Genomic DNA, 25,399 nt, shown 5'->3' with positions numbered 1-25,399 from the left:
TGTAGCATAGCAATTTAAAGCACTTAGTAGTTATTTCTTAACATACATAAAAGATCAGAGGAAAAGTAGCCAAACTTGCAGTATACTAAAACTAAAAAACAATCCTTTAAATTCTGCTAACATATATTTGATATATTCCTTAAAACAAATCAAGGTTACTCTTATTAAAACCAAGTAAACAGGCTAATGCTAATCAAAATCCATCAAAGCTATCTAATTTACTATCAGGCTGACATAGTTATCTAAATGGCTTTTTGGTCATTTTGCTTCTACATTTTTTTTCACTAATCCACTTGTTGCAAAGAGTTTCCTTTGCAATAATTTAAAAAGAAACAGAAATAATTTTTAAAAATCCTGTTTGGAGCTGGGCACAGTGGCTCATGCCTGTGATCTCAGCACTTTGGGAGGCTGAGGTGGGAAGATCACTTGAGGCCAGGAGTTTGAGACCAGCCTGGCCAACATGGCAAAACCCCGTCTCCACTAAAAATACAAAAATTAGCGGGTGTGGTGGCATGCACCTAGAATCTCAGCTACTCGGGAGTCTGAGGCAGGAGAATCGCTTGAACCTGGGAGGCAGAGGTTGCAGTGAGCTGAGATCGGGCCACTGCACTCCAGTCTCGGGGACACAGCGAGACTCTATCTCAAAAAAAAAAAAATCCTGTTTAGGTTGAGTGAATATAAATGTGCACCCAGTACAGACACACCATTCAGTTTTGCACTTGAAAAATCAAGGCCTTTACTTGTTTACATGGGAGCTGGATGAACACCTTTTTTTAAAAAATTTTATTATTATTATACTTTAAGTTTTAGGGTACATGTGCACAATGTGCAGGTTAGTTACATATGTATACATGTGCCATGCTGGTGTGCTGCACCCATTAACTCGCCATTTAGCATTAGGTATATCTCCTAAAGCTATCCCTCCCCCCTCCCCCCACCCCACAACAGTCCCCAGAGTGTGATGTTCCCCTTCCTGTGTCCATGTGTTCTCATTGTTCAATTCCCACCTATGAGTGAGAATATGCAGTGTTTGGTTTTTTGTCCTTGCAATAGTTTACTGAGAATGATGATTTCCAATTTCATCCATGTCCCTACAAAGGATATGAACTCATCATTTTTTATGGCTGCATAGTATTCCATGGTGTATATGTGCCACATTTTCTTAATCCAGTCTATCATTGTTGGACATTTGGGTTGGTTCCAAGTCTTTGCTATTGTGAATAGTGCTGCAATAAACACACGTGTGCATGTGTCTTTATAGCAGCATGATTTATAATCCTTTGGGTATATACCCAGTAATGGGATGGCTGGGTCAAATGGTATTTCTAGTTCTAGATCCCTGAGGAATCGCCACACTGACTTCCACAATGGTTGAACTAGTTTACAGTCCCACCAACAGTGTAAAAGTGTTCCTATTTCTCCACATCCAAAAGCAATGGCAACAAAAGCCAAAATTGACAAATGGGATCTAATTAAACTAAAGAGCTTCTGCACAACAAAAGAAACTACCATCAGAGTGAACAGGCAACCTACAAAATGGGAGAAAATTTTCGCAACCTACTCATCTGACAAAGGGCTAATATCCAGAATCTACAATGAACTCAAACAAATTTACAAGAAAAAAACAAACAACCCCATCAAAAAGTGGGCGAAGGACATGAACAGACACTTCTCAAAAGAAGACATTTATGCAGCCAAAAAACACATGAAAAAATGCTCACCATCACTGGCCATCAGAGAAATGCAAATCAAAACCACAATGAGATACCATCTCACACCAGTTAGAATGGCAATCATTAAAAAGTCAGGAAACAACTTTTTAATGTTGTTCCTGGTGCTGGAGTGGATGAACACCTTTTATATCTTTGTATATAAAAATCAAATAATGTGGTTAAGCAAACAGTAGTAACTGCTGGGCAAATGGATGTACTAATACAAAGGAAAGTATTTTCAAAGGCCTCTTTTTCCCTTGCGAAGAGCTTCTTACAGTTTTCCATCAGAGTTCTCCCAAGACCTTTGAGAAACTTTTACTCACAGAGGTGAGAAAAAAGCCATGTCTAATAGAAATCAGGGGACTTGGTTTAAAGTAACCCATAACAATAACAGTTTTTTTTCTAAAAAGTTAGTGTAAGTTTTACATTCTACACTATAAAAATTAATATTTATTTTGACGTTGACTTCAAGTAAAATCATGCTCCAGGGTTATGTGCCAAGTCCATTCTATAGTTTGACATGTCTCCTGGTGTATTTCCATGTACCCAGTTCCCACTGTGTGTCTCTAGAGCAATCTTTCTCTGTTTCACGGGCTCTTCAATTCTGAAAAAATGACTCAGAAATGTGAAAGAGATACTTAACAATATTTTTCTTCAAGACTTTTTTTAAGGGTAATTTGAAATTGTGCCCCTCTAATTGAAGCAACACAATCACTTCCTAGTATCTACTAGTAGGCCTTGGTTCTAAAGCCTGGCTGTCTGCTTTCTGCTTGATTCTGGTGTCTCTCCATTTTGGTTGATACAAGCTTTTGACCTGAATTCCTGGTATAAGCATATACTTTATGCTAACATGTAGTGTTTGTGTGCACCCTGACTGTAGCTATCTCTAAACAGTGGGTTCCACTCTGACCACAGACCTACAGAAGATTTGCTAGACAGTCTCCTCCCATGTTGGCAACCTGCTGTTGCCAATCCTGCTTTGGCATTCCTGCTCTGTTCCAGTTTCTCAACCAATATTCAGAATCATGCACTATATCCAGTCCAGAAACAAACAGTATAAACATATATAAAAAATTAAAACTTGATTATAGACTTTTTTTTTCTAAATTATATTCTGTTCTTGGGCTAAGAAAAATTGGGGAAACAGCAATGATAAACCATTAGGATGTCTTCAAGGTTGGCTCACGGTAATGGCATAAACAGAAATGTATAGGAGGAAAGTAGGTAATTTTCAGTTTTCAATAGATGCCTGCCAATTTTCAATAGATGAATATTCTGCATGAGAAATGTTTCAAAAATGGGACATTTTAAGATTTTATAAGTTGATATTCTGGTTGATGATCCTAAGTACTTAAGTTATTTTTAAAGCTATACTAAATTTCTAACAGATTTACCAGTCATCAGATCGAGTGCCTTCTTCAAAATGGAAATTTCCCACAGTCTCTAACTCAATTAACAAAAGTGGGATCAATAAGCCATGACTTTTCTTCTTTTGTTTTACTTCAATATGATAAATTGCTTCAATTCTATTGGAGAGAAAAATACATACAGCTATTAGAATGATCTAAAAATCACAACATTAAAACTTATGATAGTTTTTTTTTAACTGATGTTAAAACACAAGGCTTCCTTTCAATGGATAAAGAAAGCTTGGTGTTAACAGTTAAAACATGTCAAAGACATTCTATTTTTGGCAATTAAAATCACCTTTAAGTTTGCTACTCTCAGAATATGTGAAGGCTAGAAGACTATCCTTGCTCTACCACTTACAGCTTTCAGATCTCAGACATGTCACTTGGACTTTTTATGCCTCAGTTTTCTCAGTAAAATGGCAATATTCATAGTCCTTATTCCTAAAACAGCTGTTTTGAGAGTTACATAAAAAATACATGTACAGATCTTAGCAAAGAGTCTGGCACAAAGTAAAAACCCAATATATGTTACTATTATTGTTAGTATTATCACAGGTCACAGTAATTTATCCACTTAGTGCCTTAGTAAATAAAAAAATTCACAGTCCTTGCTAAGCCTTCTTGCTTTACATTTCTAATTGATAACTGAGCCTGAACTTGTTTCTACTGTGTTTGGGCTTTGCCAGGTCTCATCTATTTGGTGAGTTTATACACCAGCGGAGGCTCTATTGTTTTTAGTTTGCAGACACTAGAGCAGTGATAGGACAGGAAGCCACTGGGGGGAAGCTTACTGTTCCTAATTAAGAACTGCCTCTGCAGAAAACTATAAGCCAGCTTTTAACCCATGATGCTTATATGTACTAGGAACTAGTATTAAGAATATATTTCATGCTTTACTTCATACTGTAATTGTTCACACTCCTGAAGAAGGGAACTAGGGTCAACTGATGGCCCAAAACATTCTGATTCTCACAGTTTCAAATCTGAACAACTAGATAATTAATTAAACATACTCATCTAGTTTTTTGTTCCAGAATGTTACCCTTTCATTCAAGGCATTTAGTTTGGTCAATATCTTCTGTTGAAGACTTAGTTCTTCAGTGACAGTTTCACAACTCTTCAGTGTTTCAGGATCAGTTACTTTACTGTTATTGGATCCATCACTGTGCCCTTTGCCTGAGCCCTTGAGTTCAGCCAGTTCTCGTTCCAACTGTGGAAAACAATGTGTCAGAGAGCAAAATAAAAATAAAACATGGTCTAGGCAAAGTCGGAATTCAGATGTTAATTTTTAATGGGATCTATTAAACAAATGTCTAATTTAAATGAACAAATCTAGGTAATAAACAGGCCAAATTTCATAAAAACATGCCAAACATGTGATTTCAACTTGGGTGCAAATTCAGTCAGCCAGTTTCTCTTGACCAAGTGCCGACCTTAACCACTTCAAACAGGGCAGTCTCTCAATTGAAAATAAGCAAAGCAACAGATTTTCAAATATTTTTAATAAGTTTGCCTCTATTAAAGCCAAAATAAAATTAAAATAAATACTGATTTTAGTACAAATATTTAAAATTCAAATAATGTAATTTTTAACACACGTACTTTTCAATTTTTCAGTATTTTTCACCACTTTGGTGTTCTGGAAAAAAAAACTATTAAAATTACACAAAAGCATATATATGGGGTGCACATTTTTCCTTTTGTCTTAGTCTCTTACATGACTCAGCACAGCACTGGTCTTAAGATTTTGTTATTTTGGGGTTTTTAAATTTATCATAATGAACTTTTTGCATTAATTTGGATATTTAAAAAAATTTTTTTTATTATTATTATACTTTAAGTTTTAGGGTACATGTGCACAATGTGCAGGTTAGTTACATATGTATACATGTGCCATGCTGGTGTGCTGCACCCATTAACTCGCCATTTAGCATTAGGTATATCTCCTAATGCTATCTCTCCCCCCACCCCCAACCCCACAACAGTCCCCAGAGTGTGATGTTCCCCTTCCTGTGTCCATGTGTTCTCATTGTTCAATTCCCACCTACGAGTGAGAACATGCGGTGTTTGGTTTTTTGTCCTTGCGATAGTTTACTGAGAATGATGATTTCCAATTTCATCCATGTCCCTACAAAGGACATGAACTCATCATTTTTTATGGCTGCATAGTATTCCATGGTGTATATGTGCCACATTTTCTTAATCCAGTCTATCATTGTTGGACATTTGGGTTGGTTCCAAGTCTTTGCCATTGTGAATAGTGCCACAATAAACATACGTGTGCATGTGTCTTTATAGCAGCATGATTTATAGTCCTTTGGGTATATACCCAGTAATGGGACGGCTGGGTCAAATGGTATTTCTAGTTCTAGATCCCTGAGGAATCACCACACTGACTTCCACAATGGTTGAACTAGTTTACCATCCCACCAACAGTGTAAAAGTGTTCCTATTTCTCCACATCCTCTCCAGCACCTGTTGTTTCCTGACTTTTTAATGATCGCCATTCTAACTGGTGTGAGATGGTATCTCATTGTGGTTTTGGGATATGAACAGACACTTATCAAAAGAAGACATTTATGCAGCCAAAAGACACATGAAAAATGCTCATCATCACTGGCCATCAGAGAAATTTTAAAAATGTTGCATTGAATATTATTTATCTTGATTACTTAAGATTTTTGGGTACTCCCTTAAATTCTGGGCCCACAGCAAGAACCTCTTTTGTCTAACTCTAATCTCAGCCTTATGTAATTTAAAGATAAATTGTACTGAGGAGGGGCCAACATGGCTGAATAGTTACATCTCCGGTCTGCAGCTTCCAGTGAGACCAATGCAGAAGGTGGGTGACTACTGCATTTCCAACTAAGGTACTCTGTTCATCTCAGTGAGACTGGTTAGACAGTGGGTCCGACCCATAGAGGGTGAGCAGAAGCAGGGTGGGGTGTCACATCACCCAGGAAGTGCAAGGAGGAGGGACCTCCCTCCCCCAGCCAAGGGAAGCTGTGAGGGACTGTGCTACCCAGCTGGGTTACTACACTTTTCCCATCGTTTTTGCAATCTGCAGATCAGGAGATTCCCTCATGTGCCTATACCACCAGGGCTCTGTGTTTCAAGCACAAAACTGGGTGGCTGTTTGGGCAGACACTGAGCTAGCTGCAGGGGTATTTTTTCTTTACCCCAGGGTAACCTGGAACCCCAGCGAGACAGAACTGTTCACTCCCCTGCAAAGCGGACTGAAGCCAGGGAGCCAAGTGGTCTCGCTCAGCGGGTCCCACTCCCATGGAGCCCAGCAAGCTAAGAACCACGGGCTTGAAATTCTCGCTGCCAGCACAGCAGTGTGAAGTCGACCTGGGTCAGTTGAGCTTGGTTGGGGCAGGGGTGTCCACCATTACTGAGGCTTTAGTAGGTGGTTTTTCCCTGACAGTGCTAAGGAGGTTGGGAGGTCTGGGCTGGGTGGCAAAGTGGCTGTGGTCAGACTGCTTCTCTAGATTCCTCCTCACTGGGCAGGGCATCTCTGAAGGAAAGGTAACAGCCCCAGTAACGGGCTTACAAACAAAACCCCCACTTCTCTGGGACAGAGCACCTGGTGGAAGGGGTGGCTATGGGCGCAGCTTCAGCAGATTTAATCGTTCCTGCCTGCCAGCTCTGAAGAGAGCAGCTAATCCTGACAAGAGGGATTTGCCCAGCACAGTGCACCAGCTCTGCTAAGGGACAGACTGCCTGCTCAGTTGGGTTCCTGACCCCCGTGCCTCCTGACTGGGAGACACACCCCAACAGGGGTCAACAGACACCTCATACAGGAGAGTTCCAGTTGGCATCAGGCCAGTGCTCCTTCAAGATGAAGCTTCCAGAGGAAGGAGCAGGCAGCAATCTTTGCTATTCTGCAGCCTCCACTGCTGATACCCAAGTGAACAGGGTCTGGAGTTGACCTCCAGCAAACTGCAGCAGACCTGCAGAAGAGGGGCCTGTTAGAAGAATAACAAACAGAAAGCAACAACATCAAGATGAACATAAAGGACCCCCACACAAAACCCCATCCAAAGGTCATCAGCCTCAAAGATCAAAGGTAAATAAATCCATGAAGATGAGGAAAAACCATCACAAAAACGCTGAAAATTCCAAAAACCAGAATGCCTCTTCTCCTCCAAATGATCGCAACTCCTCTCCAGCAAGGGCACAAAACTGAACAGAGAATGAGACTGATGAATTAATAAAAGTAGGCTTCAGAAGGTGGGTAATAACAAACTCCTCAGAGCTAAAGGAGCAAGTTCTAACCCAATGCAAGGAAGCTAAGAACATTGATAAAAGGTTACAGGAACTGCTAACTAGAATAACCAGTTTAGAGAAGAACATAAATGACCTGATGGAGCTGAAAAACACAGCACAAGAACTTCATGAAGCATACACAAGTATCCATAGCTGAAATCGATCAAGCAGAAGAAAGAATATCAGAGATTGAAGATCAACTTACTGAAATAAGGTGTGAAGACAAGATTAGAGCAAAAAGAATGAAAAGGAATGAACAAAGCCTCCAAGAAATATGGGACTATGTGAAAATACCAAATCTCTGGTTGATTGGGGTCCCTGAAAGTGATGGGGAGAATGCAATCAAGTTGGAAAACACACTTCAGGATATTATCCAGGAGAACTTCCCCACCCTAGCAAGACAGGCCAATATTCACATTCAGGAAATACAGAGAACACTATTAAGATACTCCTCGAGAAGAGCAACCCCAAGACACATAATTGTGAGATTCTCCAAGGTTGAAACAAAGGAAAAAATGTTAAGGGCAGCCAGAGAGAAAGGTCAGGTTACCTACAAAGGGAAGCCCATCAGACTAACAGCTGATCTCTCGGCAGAAACTCTACAAGCCAGAGTGAGGGCCAATATTCAACATTCTTAAAGAAAAGAATTTTCAACCCAGAATTTTGTATCCAGCCAAACTAAGCTTCATAAGCAAAGGAAAAATAAAATCCTTTACAGACAAGCAAACGCTGAGGGATTTTGTCACCACCAGGCCTGCCTTACAAGAGGAAGCACTAAATAGAGAAAGGAAAAACCAGTACCATCCACAGCAAAAACATGCCAAAATATAAAGACCAGTGACACCATGAAGAAACTGCATAAATTAATGTGCAAAATAACCAGCTAGCATCATGATGACAGGATCAAATTCACACATAACAATATTAACCTTAAATGTAAATGGGCTAAATGCCCCAATTAAAAGGCACAGACTGGCAAATAGGATAAAGAGTAAAGACCCATTGCCGAGCTGTATTCAGGAGACCCCTCTCATGTGCAAAGACACACATAGGCTCAAAATAAAGGGATGGAGGAATATTTACCAAGCAAATGGAAAGCAAAAAAGAAGCAGGAGTTGCAATCCTAGTCTCTGATAAAAGAGGCTTTACACCAACAAAGATGAAAAAGACAAAGAAGGGTATCATATAATGGTAAAGGGATCAATGCAACAAGAAGAGCTAACTGTCCTAAATATATATGCACCTAATACAGGAGCACCCAGATTCATAAAATAAGATCTTAGAGATCTACAAAGAGACTTAGACACTCACACAATAATAGTGGGAGACCTTAACACCCCACTGTCACATTAGACAGATCAACAAGACAGGAAGTTAACAAGGACATTCAGGACTTGAACATAGCTCTTGCGAAGCAGACATAACAGGCATCTACAGAACTCTCCACTCCAAATCAAGAATATATATTCTTCTCAGTAACACACAGCACATATTCTAAAATCGACCACATAATTGGAAGTAAAATACTCCTGAGCAAATGCAAATGAATGGAAATCATAACAAACAGTTCCTCAGACCACAGTGCAATTAAAATAGAACTCAGGATTAAGTAACTCACTTAAAACCCACACAAAAATATGGAAACTGACAACCTGCTCCTGAATACTACTGGGAAGATAACAAAATTAAGGCAGAAATAAAGAAGTTCTTTGAAACCAATGAGAACAAAGAGACAACATACCAGAATCTCTGGGACACAGCTACAGCAGTGTTAAGAGGGAAATTTATAGCACTAAATGCTCACAACAGAAAGCTAGAAAGAGCTAAAATTGACACCCTAACATCACAATTAAGAGAACTATAGAAGCAAGAGCAAACAAATTCAAAAGCTAGCAGAAGGCAAATAACTAAGATCAGAACAGAACTGAAGGAGGTAGAGACATGAAAAACCCTTCAAAAAAATAAATGAATCCAAGAGCTGGTTTTTTGAAAAGATCAACAAAATAGATGGACCACTAGCTAGACTGATAAAGAAGAAAAGAGAGAAGAATCAAATAGACACAATAAAAATGATAAAGGGGATATCACCATTGATCCCACAGAAATACAAACTACCATCAGAGAATACTATAAACACCTTTACACAACTAAACTAGAAAATCTAGAAGAAATGGATAAATTCCTGGACACATACGCCCTCCCAAGACTAAACCAGAAAGAAGTTGAATCCATGAAAAGACCAATAACAAGTTCTGAAATTGAGGCAGTCATTAATATCCTACCAATCAAAAAAAAGTCCAGGACCTGATGGATTAACAGCCACATTCTATCAGAGGTACAAAGAGGAGCTGGTACCATTCCTTCTGAAACTATTCCAAACAATAGAAAAAGAGGGACTCCTCCCTAACTCATTTTATGAGGCCAGCATCATCCTGATACCAAAACCTGGCAGAGACACAACAAAAAAAGAAAATTTCAGGCCAATAACCCTGATGAACATCGATGCAAAAATCCTCAATAAAATACTGGCAAACCAAATCCAGCAGCACATCAAAAAGTTTATCCACCACAATCAAGTCAGCTCATCCCTGGGATGCAAGGCTGGTTCAACATAAGCAAATCAATACACATAATCCATCACATAAACAGAACCAATGACAAAAACCACGATTATCTCAATAGATGCAGAAAAGGCCTTTGATAAAATTCAACAGCCCTTCATGTTAAAAACTCTCAATAAACTAGGTATTGCTGGAACATATCTCAAAATAATAAGAGCTATTTATGACAAACCCACAGCCAATATCATACTGAATGGGCAAAAGCTGGAAGTGTTGTAGAAGACAAGGATGCCCCTCTCACCACTCCTATTCAACATAGTATTGGAAGTTCTGTTCAGGGAAATCAGGCAAGAGAAAAAAATAAAATGTGTTCAAATAGGAAGACAGGAAGTCAAATTGTCTCTGTTTGCAGATGACATGATTGTATATTTAGAAAATCCCATATTCTCAGCCCAAAACTCCTTAAGCTGATAAGCAACTTCAGCAAAGTCTCAGGATACAAAATCAATGTGCAAAAATCACAAGGATTCCTATACACCAATAATAGATAAGCAGAGAGCCAAATCATGAGTGAACTCCCATTCACAATTGCTAGAAAGAGAATAAAATACCTAGGAATACAACTTGTAAGAGACATGAAGGACCTCTTCAAGAAGAACTACAAACCACTGCTCAAGGAAATAAGAGAGGACACAAAAAAATGGAAAAACATTCCATGTTCATGGATAGGAAGAATCAATATTGTGAAAATAGTCATACTCCCCAAATAAATTTATAGATTCAATGCTATTCCCATCAAGCTACCATTGGCTTTCTTCACAGAATTAGAAAAAAACTACTTTAAATTTCATATGGAACCAAAAAGGAGCCTGTATAGCCAAGACAATCCTAAGGAAGAAGAATAAAGCTGAAGGCATCGTGCTACCTGACTTCAAACTATACTACAAGGCTACAGTAACCAGAACAGCATGGTACTGGTACCAAAACAGATATATAGACCAATGGAACAGAACAGAGACCTCAGAAATAGCACCACATATCTTCAATCATCTGATCTTTGACTAACCTGACAAAAACAAGCAATGGGGAAGGGATTCCCTATTTAATAAATGGTGCGGAGAAAACTGGCTAGCCATATGCAGAAAACAGAAACTGGAACCCTTCCTTATGCCTTATACAAAATTTAACTCAAGATGGATCAAAGACTTAAATATAAAACCCAAAACCATAAAAACCCTAGAAGAAAACCTAGGCAATACCATGCAGGACATAAGCATGGGCAAAGACTTCATGACTAAAACACCAAAAGCAACAGCAACAAAAGTCAAAATTGACAAATGGGATCTAATAAAACTAAAGAGCTTCTGCACAGCAAAAGGAACTATCATCAGATTGAACAGGCCACCTACAGAATGGGAGAAAATTTTTGCAAGATACCCATCTGACAGAGGTCTAATACCTAGAATCTTAAAGGAATTTAAACAAATTTACAAGAAAAAAACAACTCCATCAAAATGTGGTCGAAGGATACAAACAGACACTTCTCAAAAGAAGATATTTATGCTGCCAAGAAACATATGAAAAAAAGCTCATCATCACTGGTCATTAGAGAAATGCAAATCAAAACCACAATGAGATACCATCTTATGCCTGTTAGAGTGGCGATTATTAAAAAGTCAGGAAACAACAGATGCTGGAGAGGATGTGGAGAAATAAGAATGCTTTTACACTGTTGTTGGAAGTGTAAATTAGTTCAACCATTGTGGAAGACAGTGTGACATTTCCTCAAAGATCTAGAACCAGAAATACCATTTTATCCAGCCATCCCATTACTGGGTATACACCCAAAGGATTATAAATCATTCTACTATAAAGACACATGCACATGTATGTTTATTGCAGCACTATTTACAATAGCAAAGGCTTGGAACCAACACAAATGCCCATCAGTGATAGACTGGATAAAGAAAATGTGGCACATATACGCCATGGAGTATTATGCAGCCATTAAAAAGAATGAGATCGGGGGGCAGCCAAGATGGCCGAATAGGAACAGCTCCGGTCTATAGCTCCCAGCATGAGCGATGCAGAAGACGGGTGATTTCTGCATCTCCATCTGAGGTACCGGGTTCATCTCACTAGGGAGTGCCAGACAGTGGGCGCAGGACAGTGGGGGCAGCGCACCGTGCATGAGCCGAAGCAGGGCGAGGCATTGCCTCACTCGGGAAGTGCAAGGGGTCAGGGAGTTCCCTTTCCTAGTCAAAGAAAGGGGTGACAGACGGCACCTGGAAAATCGAGTCACTCCCACTTTAATACTGCGCTTTTCTGATGGGCTTAAAAAACAGTGCACCAGGAGATTATATCCCCCACCTGGCTCAGAGGGTCCTACGCCCACGGAGTCTTGCTGATTGCTAGCACAGCAGTCTGAGATCAAACTGCAAGGCGGCAGCGAGGCTGGGGGAGGGGTGCCCGCCATTGCCCAGGCTTGCTTAGGTAAACAAAGCAGCCAGGAAGCTCGAACTGGGTGGAGCCCACCACAGCTCAAGGAGGCCTGATTGCCTCTGTAGGCTCCACCTCTGGGGGCAGGGCACAAACAAACAAAAAGACAGCAGTAACCTCTGCAGACTTAAATGTCCCTGTCTGACAGCTTTGAAGAGAGCAGTGGTTCTCCCAGCACGCAGCTGGAGATCTGAGAATGGGTAGACTGCCTCCTCAAGTGGGTCGCTGACCCCTGACCCCCGAGCAGCCTAACTGGGAGGCACCCCCCAGTAGGGGCAGACTGACACCTCACACGGCCGGGTACTCCTCTGAGACAAAACTTCCAGAGGAACGATCAGACAGCAGCATTCGTGGTTCACGAAAATCCGCTGTTCTGCAGCCACCGCTGCTGATACCCAGGCAAACAGCGTCTGGAGTGGACCTCTAGCAAACTCCAACAGACCTACGGCTGAGGGTCCTGTCTGTTAGAAGGAAAACTAACAAACAGAAAGGACATCCACACCAAAAACCCAACTGTACATCACCATCATCAAAGACCAAAAGTAGATAAAACCACAAAGATGGGGAAAAAACAGAGCAGAAAAACTGGAAACTCTAAAAAGCAGAGCACCTCTCCTCCTCCAAAGGAACGCAGTTCCTCACAAGCAATGGAACAAAGCTGGACGGAGAATGACTTTGACGAGTTGAGAGAAGAAGGCTTCAGACAATCAAACTACTCTGAGCTACAGGAGGAAACTCAAACCAAAGGCAAAGAAGTTAAAAACTTTGAAAAAAATTTAGACAAATGTATAACTAGAATAACCAATACAGAGAAGTGCTTAAAGGAGCTGATGGAGCTGAAAGCCAAGGCTCGAGAACTACGTGAAGAATGCAGAAGCCTCAGGAGCCGATGCAATCAACTGGAAGAAAGGGTATCAGTGATGGAAGATGAAATGAATGAAATGAAGCGAGAAGGGAAGTTTAGAGAAAAAAGAATAAAAAGAAACGAACAAAACCTCCAAGAAATATGGGACTATGTGAAAAGACCAAATCTACGTCTGATTGGTGTACCTGAAAGTGACGGGGAGAATGGAACCAAGTTGGAAAACACTCTGCAGGATATTATCCAGGAGAACTTCCCCAATCTAGCAAGGCAGGCCAACATTGAGATTCAGGAAATACAGAGAACGCCACAAAGATACTCCTCGAGAAGAGCAACTCCAAGACACATAATTGTCAGATTCACCAAAGTTGAAATGAAGGAAAAAATGTTAAGGGCAGCCAGAGAGAAAGGTCGGGTTACCCACAAAGGGAAGCCCATCAGACTAACAGCGGATCTCTCGGCAGAAACTCTACAAGCCAGAAGAGAGTGGGGGCCAATATTCAACATTCTTAAAGAAAAGAATTTTCAACCCAGAATTTCATATCCAGCCAAACTAAGCTTCATAAGTGAAGGAGAAATAAAATACTTTACAGACAAGCAAATGCTGAGAGATTCTGTCACCACCAGGCCTGCCCTAAAAGAGCTCCTGAAGGAAGCACTAAACATGGAAAGGAACAACTGGTACCAGCCACTGCAAAATCATGCCAAATTGTAAAGACCATGGAGGCTAGGAAGAAACTGCATCAACTAACGAGCAAAATAACCAGCTAACATCATAATGGCAGGATCAAATTCACACATAACAATATTAACTTTAAATGTATATGGACTAAATGCTCCAATTAAAATACACAGACTGGCAAATTGGATAAAGAGTCAAGACCCATCAGTGTGCTGTATTCAGGAAACCCATCTCACGTGCAGAGACACACATAGGCTCAAAATAAAAGGATGGAGGAAGATCTACCAAGCAAATGAAAAACAAAAAAAGGCACGGGTTGCAATCGTAGTCTCTGATAAAACAGACTTTAAACCAACAAAGATCAAAAGAGACAAAGAAGGCCATTACAGAATGGTAAAGGGATCAATTCAACAAGAAGAGCTAACTATCCTAAATATATATGCACCCAATACAGGAGCACCCAGATTCATAAAGCAAGTCCTGAGTGACCTACAAAGAGACTTACACTCCCACACAATAATAACGGGAGACTTTAACACCCCACTGTCAACATTAGACAGATCAATGAGACAGAAAGTTAACAAGGACACCCAGGAATTGAACTCAGCTCTGCACCAAGCGGACCTAATAGACATCTACAGAACTCTCCACCCCAAATCAACAGAATATACAATTTTTTCAGCACCACACCACACCTATTCAAAAACTGACCACATAGTTGGAAGTAAAGCTCTCCTCAGCAAATGTAAAAGAACAGAAATTATAACAAACTGTCTCTCAGACCACAGTGCAATCAAACTAGAACTCAGGATTAAGAAACTCACTCAAAACCACTCAACTACATGGAAACTGAACAACCTGCTCCTGAATGACTACTGGGTACATAACAAAATGAAGGCAGAAATAAAGATGTTCTTTGAAACCAATGAGAACAAAGACACAACATACCAGAATCTCTGGGACACATTCAAAGCAGTGTGTGGAGGGAAATTTGTAGCACTAAATGCCCACAAGAGAAAGCAGGAAAGATCCAAAATTGACACCCTAACATCACAATTAAAAGAACTAGAAAAGCAAGAGCAAACAGATTCAAAAGCTAGCAGAAGGCAAGAAATAACTAAAATCAGAGCAGAACTGAAGGAAATAGAGACACAAAAAACCTTTCAAAAAATTAATGAATCCAGGAGCTGGTTTTTTGAAAGGATCAACAAAATTGACAGACCGCTAGCAAGACTAATAAAGAAGAAAAGAGAGAAGCATCAAATAGACGCAATAAAAAAGGATAAAGGGGATACCACCACCGATCCCACAGAAATACAAACTACCATCAGAGAATACTATAAACACCTTTACACAAATAAACTAGAAAATCTAGAAGAAATGGATAAATTCCTCGACACATACACCCTCCCAACACTAAACCAGGAAGAAGTTGAATCTCGGAATAGACCAATAACAGGAGCTGAAGTTGTGGCAATAATCAATAGCTTACCAACCAAAAAGAGTCCAGGACCAGATGGATTCACAGCCGAATTCTACCAGAGGTACAAGGAGGAACTGGTACCATTCCTTTTGAAACTATTCCAATCAATAGAAAAAGAGGGAATACACCCTAACTCATTTTATGAGGCCAGCATCATCCTGATACCAAAGCCAGGCAGAGACACAACCAAAAAAGAGAATTTTAGACCAATATCCTTGATGAACATTGATGCAAAAATCCTCAATAAAATACTGGCAAACGGAATCCAGCAGCACATCAAAAAGCTTATCCACCATGATCAAGTGGGCTTCATCCCTGGGATGCAAGGCTGGTTCAATATATGCAAATCAATAAATGTAATCCAGCATATAAACAGAACCAAAGACAAAAACCACATGATTATCTCAATAGATGCAGAAAAGGCCTTTGACAAAATTCAACAATGCTTCATGCTAAAAACTCAATAAATTAGGTATTGATGGGACGTATCTCGAAATAATAAGAGCTATCCATGACAAACCCACAGCCAATATCATACTGAATGGGCAAAAACTGGAAGCATTCCCTTTGAAAACTGGCACAAGACAGGGATGCCCTCTCTCTCCACTCCTATTCAACATAGTGATGGAAGTTCTGGCAAGAGCAATTAGGCAGGAGAAGGAAATAAAGGGTATTCAATTAGGAAAAAAAGAAGTCAAATTGTCCCTGTTTGCAGATGACATGATTGTATATCTAGAAAACCCCATTGTCTCAGCCCAAAATCTCCTTAAGCTGATAAGCAACTTCAGCAAAGTCTCAGGATACAAAATCAATGTACAAAAAGCACAAGCATTCTTATACACCAATAACAGACAAACAGAGAGCCAAATCATGATTGAACTCCCATTCACAATTGCTTCAAAGGGAATAAAATACCTAGGAATCCAACTTACAAGGGATGTGAAGGACCTCTTCAAGGAGAACTACAAACCACTGCTCAATGAAACAAAAGAGGATACAAAGACATGGAAGAACATTCCATGCTCATGGGTAGGAAGAATCAATATCATGAAAATGGCCATACTGCTCAAGGTAATTTATAGATTCAATGCCATCCCCATCAAGCTACCAATGACTTTCTTCACAGAATTGGAAAAAACTACTTTAAAGTTCATATGGAACCAAAAGAGCCTGCATCGCCAAGTCAGTCCTAAGCCAAAAGAACAAAGCTGGAGGCATCACGCTACCTGACTTCAAACTGTACTACAAGGCTACAGTAACCAAAACAGCATGGTACTGGTACCAAAACAGAGATATAGATCAATGAAACAGAACAGAGCCCTCAGAAATAATGCTGCATATCTACAACTATCTGATCTTTGACAAACCTGACAAAAACAAGCAATGGGGAAAGGATTCCCTATTTAATAAATGGTGCTGGGAAAACTGGCTAGCCATATGGAGAAAGCTGAAACTGGATCCCTTCCTTACACCTTATACAAAAATTAATTCAAGATGGATTAAAGACTTACATGTTAGACCTAAAACCATAAAAACCTTAGAAGAAAACCTAGGCATTACCATTCAGGACATAGGCATGGGCAAGGACTTCATGTCTAAAACACCAAAAGCAATGGCAACAAAAGCCAAAATTGACAAATGGGATCTAATTAAACTAAAGAGCTTCTGCACAGCAAAAGAAACTACCATCAGAGTGAACAGGCAACCTACAAAATGGGAGAAAATTTTCGCAACCTACTCATCTGACAAAGGGCTAATATCCAGAATCTACAATGAACTCTAACAAATTTACAAGAAAAAAACAAACAACCCCATCAAAAAGTGGGCAAAGGACATGAACAGACACTTCTCAAAAGAAGACATTTATGCAGCCAAAAAACACATGAAAAAATGCTCACCATCACTGGCCATCAGAGAAATGCAAATCAAAACCATAATGAGATACCATCTCACACCAGTTAGAATGACAATCATTAAAAAGTCAGGAAACAACAGGTGCTGGAGAGGATGTGGAGAAATAGGAACACTTTTACACCGTTGGTGGGACTGTAAACTAGTTCAACCATTGTGGAAGTCAGTGTGGCGATTCCTCAGGGATCTAGAACTAGAAATACCATTTGACCCAGCCATCCCATTACTGGGTATATACCCAAAGGATTATAAATCATGCTGCTATAAAGACATATGCACATGTATGTTTATTGCAGCAGTATTCACAATAGCAAAGACTTGGAACCAACCCAAATGTCCAACAATGATAGACTGGATTAAGAAAATGTGGCACATATACACCATGGAATACTATGCAGCCATAAAAAATGATGAGTTCATGTCCTTTGTAGGGACATGGATGAAATTGGAAATCATCATTCTCAGTAAACTATCCCAAGGACAAAAAACCAAACACCGCATGTTCTCACTCGTAGGTGGGAATTGAACAATGAGAACACATGGACACAGGAAGGGGATCATCACATTCTGGGGACTGTTGTGGGGTGGGGGGAGGGGGCAGGGATAGCATTAGGAGATATACCTAATGCTAAATGACGAGTTAATGGGTGCAGCACACCAGCATGGCACATGTATACATATGTAACTAACCTGCACATTTGTGCACATGTATCCTAAAACTTAAAGTATAATAATAATAAAATTAAATTAAAAAAAAAAAAGAATGAGTTCATGTCCTTTGCAGGGACATGGATGAAGCTGGAAGCCATCATTCTTAGCAAGCTAACACAGGAACAGAAAACCAAACACCACATTTTCTCACTCACAAGTGGGAGTTGAACAATGAGTACACATGGACACAGGGAGGGGAACATCACACACCAGGTCCTGTTGTGAGGTGGGGGGCAAGGGGAGGGAGAGCATTAGGACAAATACCTAATGCATGTGGGGCTTAAAACCTAGATGACAGATTGATAGGTGCAGCAAACCATCATGTCAAATGTATAACTATGTAACAAACCTGCATGTTTTGCACATGTATCCCAGAATTTAAAGTAAAATAAAGGCAACAACAACAACAACAGATAAATTGTACTCTATAAGGGAAAATATATATAAGTGGAAATTTACTAGTTATCTGTACTCCTCTGTAATAGATATATCCAGTTGTTAGAAAATAGATTAAGCATATTCATTAAAATATATATATTTGCATATATCTATAGCCATTATTTTTCTCATTTGCAGATTTTACTTAATATATGCATTTGCACATGAAAATAGCAGATATAAAATGATATCCATATATTGATCTCTTGTGATTTTTATGGAAATAATCTTTTTTATTATTAATTTTAATTTTAATTAAATTTTATTAAAATTTTACTTTAAGAATATTTTTCTAATTATAATAAGAACTGCTCACTTTAAAAAAGCATTAAATATATTTCAAAACCTTGGTTTTTAATATTAATAGCTACATACTATTCTGTCTTGAGTATATAACTCTTATTAAACATTTAGTTTCCAATTTTTTAATTATTAATAGTGCAATGATATATATAAATATTTATATATGTCCTTTTATATACATATTTACAATAGAGTGCTAGAAGTAGATTTACTGGGTCAAAAACTCAGCATTTTTAGGCTGTTATACATATGACCAAAGTTATACTTCCGTAAGTGGTATCTAGTGTGTCACATCCATCTTCACAAGCCTGAGTACTGTCATGTGTCATACTTTGACAGTTTATAGGTGAAACAGTTTCTTGTTGTCTTAATTAACATTTGGAAATTAATCATCAAGTTGAGTTCTTTCAAATGCTTATTAGTCATTTTTATTTCTACTCTTGTAAAATTCTAGTTTACATACTTTGCTCAATTTTTCTGTTTAGACATTTACCTTTTATTTTGTTTTACATATGAGCACCTTTTTATACTAAGGATATTGACCCTTTGTCCATCATGTTTGTTGAAGACATTTTTTCAGATTTTCATCTGTTGTTTACATTTATTAATTATTTTAAATACAAAAGCATTTCACTGGTTTTTAAAAAATCAAATCTACATTTTATTCCTTTGTGATTTCTAGTATTTCTTTCATTTAGCAGGCCGAGATCAGATAAATATATCCATCTATATATTTATTCTTCAATTTTTCATGTTTTCATTTTTACATTTAATTCTTTTTTTTCCTACTGGTATTTACATTTGGTAAAGTGCAAATGAAGGAGCCAACTCTCCAGCTCCCAAATAGTTTGACTATTTTTGTAACACCATTTGTTGAATAATCCATTATTTCCTCATACTGAAAACAATACAGGAATTATTATATATACAAGATTGTGTTTTGAGTTAAATAATTCTTACTTTTTCAGGGTCTGCTTTTAGTAAAGGAAATCCAATTTATTCTAAATAAAAATGCATACATACTACTAAAATATAGCTTGATTTAAAGTTCCCACTTTGTTGTATACCTTAATGTTATTAGGAAAGGGTTTTTTTTTTAGCACTTTAAATAAGAAAATGAATTTTGAGCACAGCCTACTGGCATCTAATAAAAACACAGCTGAATAAGTCTAACAATTTTTGTAACACTCTAAATCATATTGAAATACACAGTTTTTTTAAACAAAATTCATAATTTAATAAGCCTATACCTTTTTTGAATTGCAGATTTCTAAGCACAGAATGTAGCTTAGTTAAGTACCTGGAATCAAAACTTTTTTGGGGGCAAGCTTAACTTGAAATTCAGTAGTAATTACGTGTGTGTGTGTGTGTGTGTGTGTGTATTATATATGCGTGTATATACATAATTTAAAAGATATTGCTTGCTATCTTATCTAACGGTTTTCTTAAGATATGGCCACTGGAATTTTACATTATTAAATCTTACAGTTTTCTTCACAAAGCTGAATAATTTTACTCGTTCTTCTGGCAACTTTTGTAATTTGCATTTTCGATCATTCAGTTTTTCAAGGTCTTCATTAAGATGCCTCTGAAGAGTTTTTATACGCATATTATAATACATTATTTTTTTCATTGCTGTGGTCTAAAAGTAAGAAAGAAAACAACAAAAAATTAGCTAAAACAAATTATAGGCAATTGTTAGTGGTATTATATAAGTACAGTATGTTCTATATAACTATTTAGATGATTTGCATGCTTAGTTACTAATAATGATGATAGTTGGAGTGACAATGGCTACACAGAGTTCTATATTTAAACTTAATAAAAAATATAAAATTCCAAAGATTTCCTTTGTGAGGCATAAAGTGTGAGGCATATTCACATTTATTTCCAGGATAACAACATAAAGAGACTACAGATAAAATTTAATGTATAAACTGGTGTAGGTAATGAGGTAGTACAATTAGAGCAAACATAAAACTCATTATTCCTATTTGATTAACTCAGGGAATAAAAGAAATTAATAAGAATTAAAAGCAAATATAACATTACTCAATTCGTTTTTTAAAAGCACGGCTAAGGAATATGATTTTTTTTCAAATGTATAAAAGAATGTTTGTTAGGCTGAGCAAATTACTAAATGTCTATCAAATCCATTTATCTTGAGTTCCTTAATAACAATGCATCATTCAGTTATTAATAAATTTATCATGATAAATTGATTAAATCCATAATTAAGAAGTGCACCAGCTAAATGGTGTTTGAGAGTTATGTTAGTTAAAAAGAGCTATCTGAGGAGACCGTAAACAAATTTGAGGCATTATAAAAAATCTGACATGGTTTTGTTTACCTGAAATAATGAAAGCAAATAAGTTGGAAGGCTTTTACACTCTTAGACATATATTTTCTACAGATGTAGTCTTTTCTTACGAAATTTACTTAGTATGGAGTGGATAGTCAAGATCCTAATATAATTATCTGGCATAAAAGGCAGAATAGGAACAAATACATAGTATGATGAGAGGCCAAAATAATTCTCTTTCCCCATGCATATTATGAAGTACTGCAACTGAAATCACCAAATTCCCCTGCCAAAAATAAAACAATTATAACAAAGAACAGTTACGAAAAAAATTTGTTTTAGGATCATGATAAACTGATTAAATATCACTGGTAAAGAAAAGCTTAATTTCTGAAGTGCAACTGAGTTAAAAGAAAAAAACTGTAACTTAAGAAATGGGAAATGGTGTTTCCTGATTTTTTTTTTTTTTTTTTTTTTTTTTTTGCCTATTTGGAGACAATAGGAAATCCAATACAAAATTCTGTGGGTCAGTGACAGCTAAAGATAATTCTAATAAATTCTTAAATCTAAAACAATAGGATATCCACATACAGAAGAATGAAACTAGACCCCTATCTCTCAACATATACAAAAATCAACTGAAAAAATGGACTTAAATGTAAAACTTGAAACCATAAAACTACTAGAAGAAAAGAGAGAAAATGCTTCAGGACATTGATCTAGGCAAATATTTTATGACTAATACTTCAAAAGCATGGGCAACAAAAACATAAATAGACAAATGGGACTATATTAAACTGAAAAGCTTCTGCACAGCAAAAGGAAACAATCAACAGAGTGAAGAAACAACCTATGGAAGGGAGAAAATATTTGCAAACTACTCATCCAATAAGGGTCTCATATCCAGAATATACAACGAACTCAAACAACTCAACAGCAAAAAAAAAAAAACAAAAAAACCAACACATACACACACACAAATGAAACACACACACACAAATGAAACACACACACACACACACAAATAATCCATCCAAAAGGTGGGCAAAGGAACTGCATAGACATTTCTCAAAAGATACCATACAAATGGCCAATAGGTATATGAAAAAATGCTCAACATCACTAACCATCATGGAAATGCAAATAAAAATCACAATATAATCTCACCTAGTTAGAATGGCTATTGTGAAAAAGACAGAAAAAAAAGAGAGAGATGCTGGTGAGGATGCAGAGCAAAGGGAACTCTTTTTTTTGAGACGGAGTCTCACTCTGTCACCCAGGCTGAAGTGCAGTGGCGTGATATCGGCTCACCGCAACTTCTGCCTTCTGGGTTCAAGTGATTCTCCTGCCTCAGCCTCCTGAGTAGCTGGTATTACAGGCACCTGCCACCACGCCTGGCTAATCTTTATTGCATTTTTAGTAGAGATGGGGTTTCACCATGTTGGCCAGGCTGGTTGCAAACTGCTGACCTCAAGTGATCCGCCCACCTGGGCCCAGAAAACGGAACTCTCATATGCTGGTAGTAGAAATGTAAATTAGTACAGCCATTATGAAAAAGAGGATGGTGTTTTCTCAAAAAATTAAAAGTAGAACTTCCATAGGATTCAGCAATCTCACTCCTGGATATTTATCCAAAACAAAGGAAATCAGTGTATCAAAGGGATACCTGCACCCCCACATTTACTGCAGCACTATTCACAATAGCTAAGATTTAGAATTAACCTAAATGCCATCAACAGGTGAATGGATAAAGAAAATTTAATATATATATCACATTACACACACCCATATGTGTATACACATGATGGAATACTATTTAACCATAAAAAAGAATTAAATCCTGTCATTTGTGGCAACATGTTTGAGCCTGGAGGACATTATGTTAAGCGAAATAAGTCAGGCACAGAAAAATAAAGACTGCATGTTATCACTCATGTATGAGAACTAAAAACATTTTTTGAGCTCTTGGAAGTAGAGAGTAGAATTGTAGCTATTGGAGGCTGTAGGCAAGGTAGTGGGGAGGAAAGAATGGGGAGAAAGGTTGGTTAAGGGTACAAAGTTACAGCTAGATAGGAAGAATAAATTCTGGTGTTCTGTAGCACTGCAGGGTGAATATGGTTAACTATAATGTGTATATTTTCGAAAATCTGGAAGAAGGGATTTTGGATGTTCACGACAGAAAGAATAAATGTTTGAGGAGATGAATATGGTAATTACCCTTATTTGATCATTATACATTGTAAATGTGTATTGGAACACCATTGGGTATCCCACAGAATACACAGAATTATTATGCATCAACTGTAAACAAAAGGGAAAAAATAACACAAGAAGAGAACATGGGATGGAGTTAATTTGGTCAGATAAAATACAGGATGCCAAATTAAATTTGAATTTCAGATAAACAACAAATAATGTTTTAATATACATAATACTTACTAAACTTACTTATACTTATTTAATTATCCCAAAACATCTTTATCTAAAATTTAATCAATATTTTATTATTAAATATCTATTAATAGGTTATCTAAAATTTAAATTTAACTTGGAATCCCCCTAGGTGGGGTTGAAAAAAAAGATTAAAGCATACTAGTTTTATTTTAATTTTTTTGAATAAGCAATATATTCACATTTCAAAAACCAAAAAATTTGATTTATACAATGAAAAGTGTACTTCCCACTTATGTTTCCCGTCTTCTCAGTCGCCCCATCTTCCACAAAAAAACAACTGATTTTAGTGTCTACTATATCTTACCATAGTTTCAACTTTTTCTAATTTATTAAGAATGTACCTATATCTTCATATAGAAACAAAAATTATGATATTTTACTATTTCTAAACTTTTTCAAAATCACTTAGTATGTCATAACAATAAATAAGAGTTATCAATAAGAGTTTTTTTTTGTCCTTGTTTGAGAGTATATAGTAAGATTTTGGGGAAAGAGGGAAGACTATTTTATAAACTGTAACTATATAGCAAATCAACTTTGTAGGCTGACCACATGCAACTTGCTTTTTGTATTTGGACTTTAAAAAATTAATGTCAAAGTCACGTTCAAAGACTTTGGTAGAATTCCACACCTGTTAAAACAAACTTTTAAGAAAAAGAAATTAGACTAATTATAATGCTAAATTCAGTTGCATGTTTGTACTAAGACAAAATTTGATCCCTTTGCATCTTAGGTGGCCAAAAAAGAATTCAAAGTCATAAACAGAATTATATTCAACTATAGTTTCATAGCACTTATTTTTATACTACTTAACAATTAAAATGGGCTTTTATGTACATTAACTCATTGGCTCCCCAAAACAACCCTGTACTGAAAAGCAGATACTATTTTCATCATCTTCGTTTCAGTTCAGAAAACTGAGCTCTTTAGTAGTAGCACATTCAGTTGGGGGCTTGAATCCAAGTCTTCTGATTTGAATCCATATGTTCTTCCCTCTGTCTCGCACTAACTCTTTGGTGGTCCTCCTGGTAGGTTCTGACTTTACCTGCCACTTGTAGTTTACACAAACTAGTTCATAGTCATAGGTGAAAATCTGAAGAATCAACAGCAGTCTGTTCAAGAGTTTATCACAAAGAACTGCCACAATTTGTCTCACGCATAGTAGAGAAGAAAGCATTTTAGAAATTTATATCAATCCATAAATTAAAAATACTTTGAATTTGAAAATCATTTTGGTCTGAATCAAAAGTTGGACTATAGTATATATCCTATTTGTGCCTTAAAAGGTAAAGGGAGGATAAATATTTTACAATAAGAAAATAAAATATAATGACTTAATTTAAGATGTCAGAAACTGTCTAAGAATTCCTTTTTTTGTTCTTTATGCTACTCCTGATATTTACAAGACTGAACCAAATATATGAGAATCTCAGTCAGAATGAACCTGCCTTTCTTAGTTCTCCTTTTCAGTCTCCTCTGCAGGCTCCTTCTCTTCTACCCAACATTTAACACCCAAGTGACACACTTTTTCTTCTATACCATTCCCTTGGTGACTCATCCAGTCCACAGCTTTAAGTACCAACTTTCTGCTTTCAATTCTCATATTTTAATTTATACCCCCAATCTAGGAAACTCTCCTACATAGTAAACTCATATATCCAACTACTTACTGAGCATGTCCCCTAGGATATTCAAAAAATTGTTCAAACTTTACATGCCTGAAGTTATCATGATTCTAAAATCATGATTCTTCCTCCTAAACCTACACCTCCCATACTCTTCCTCATGTCATCAAATAGC

The 25,399-nt window shown here is 37.4% G+C and overlaps 1 protein-coding gene across 5 annotated transcripts in view; it reads right to left on the bottom strand.

Moving 5' to 3' along the window:
• LRRC9 (leucine rich repeat containing 9) overlaps window positions 1-25,399 on the bottom strand; it is a 154,716-nt gene that overhangs the window by 109,327 nt on the left and 19,990 nt on the right. For all 5 annotated transcript variants that reach the window (XM_054447570.2, XM_054447572.2, XM_054447574.2 and 2 more), the window contains 3 exons: window positions 20,330-20,485; window positions 4,138-4,334; window positions 3,107-3,238 (listed from right to left, as the gene is read on the bottom strand). In XM_054447570.2, the coding sequence (XP_054303545.2) occupies window positions 3,107-3,238; window positions 4,138-4,334; window positions 20,330-20,485 (485 nt within the window). The remainder of the gene's footprint in view (window positions 1-3,106; window positions 3,239-4,137; window positions 4,335-20,329; window positions 20,486-25,399) is intronic.

This window comes from Pongo pygmaeus, chromosome 15, assembly GCF_028885625.2.
Source record: "Pongo pygmaeus isolate AG05252 chromosome 15, NHGRI_mPonPyg2-v2.0_pri, whole genome shotgun sequence".
Taxonomy (NCBI): domain Eukaryota; kingdom Metazoa; phylum Chordata; class Mammalia; order Primates; family Hominidae; genus Pongo; species Pongo pygmaeus.
Note: the sequence above shows the minus strand (reverse complement) of the source record. Positions and strands in the feature narration are given on the sequence as shown.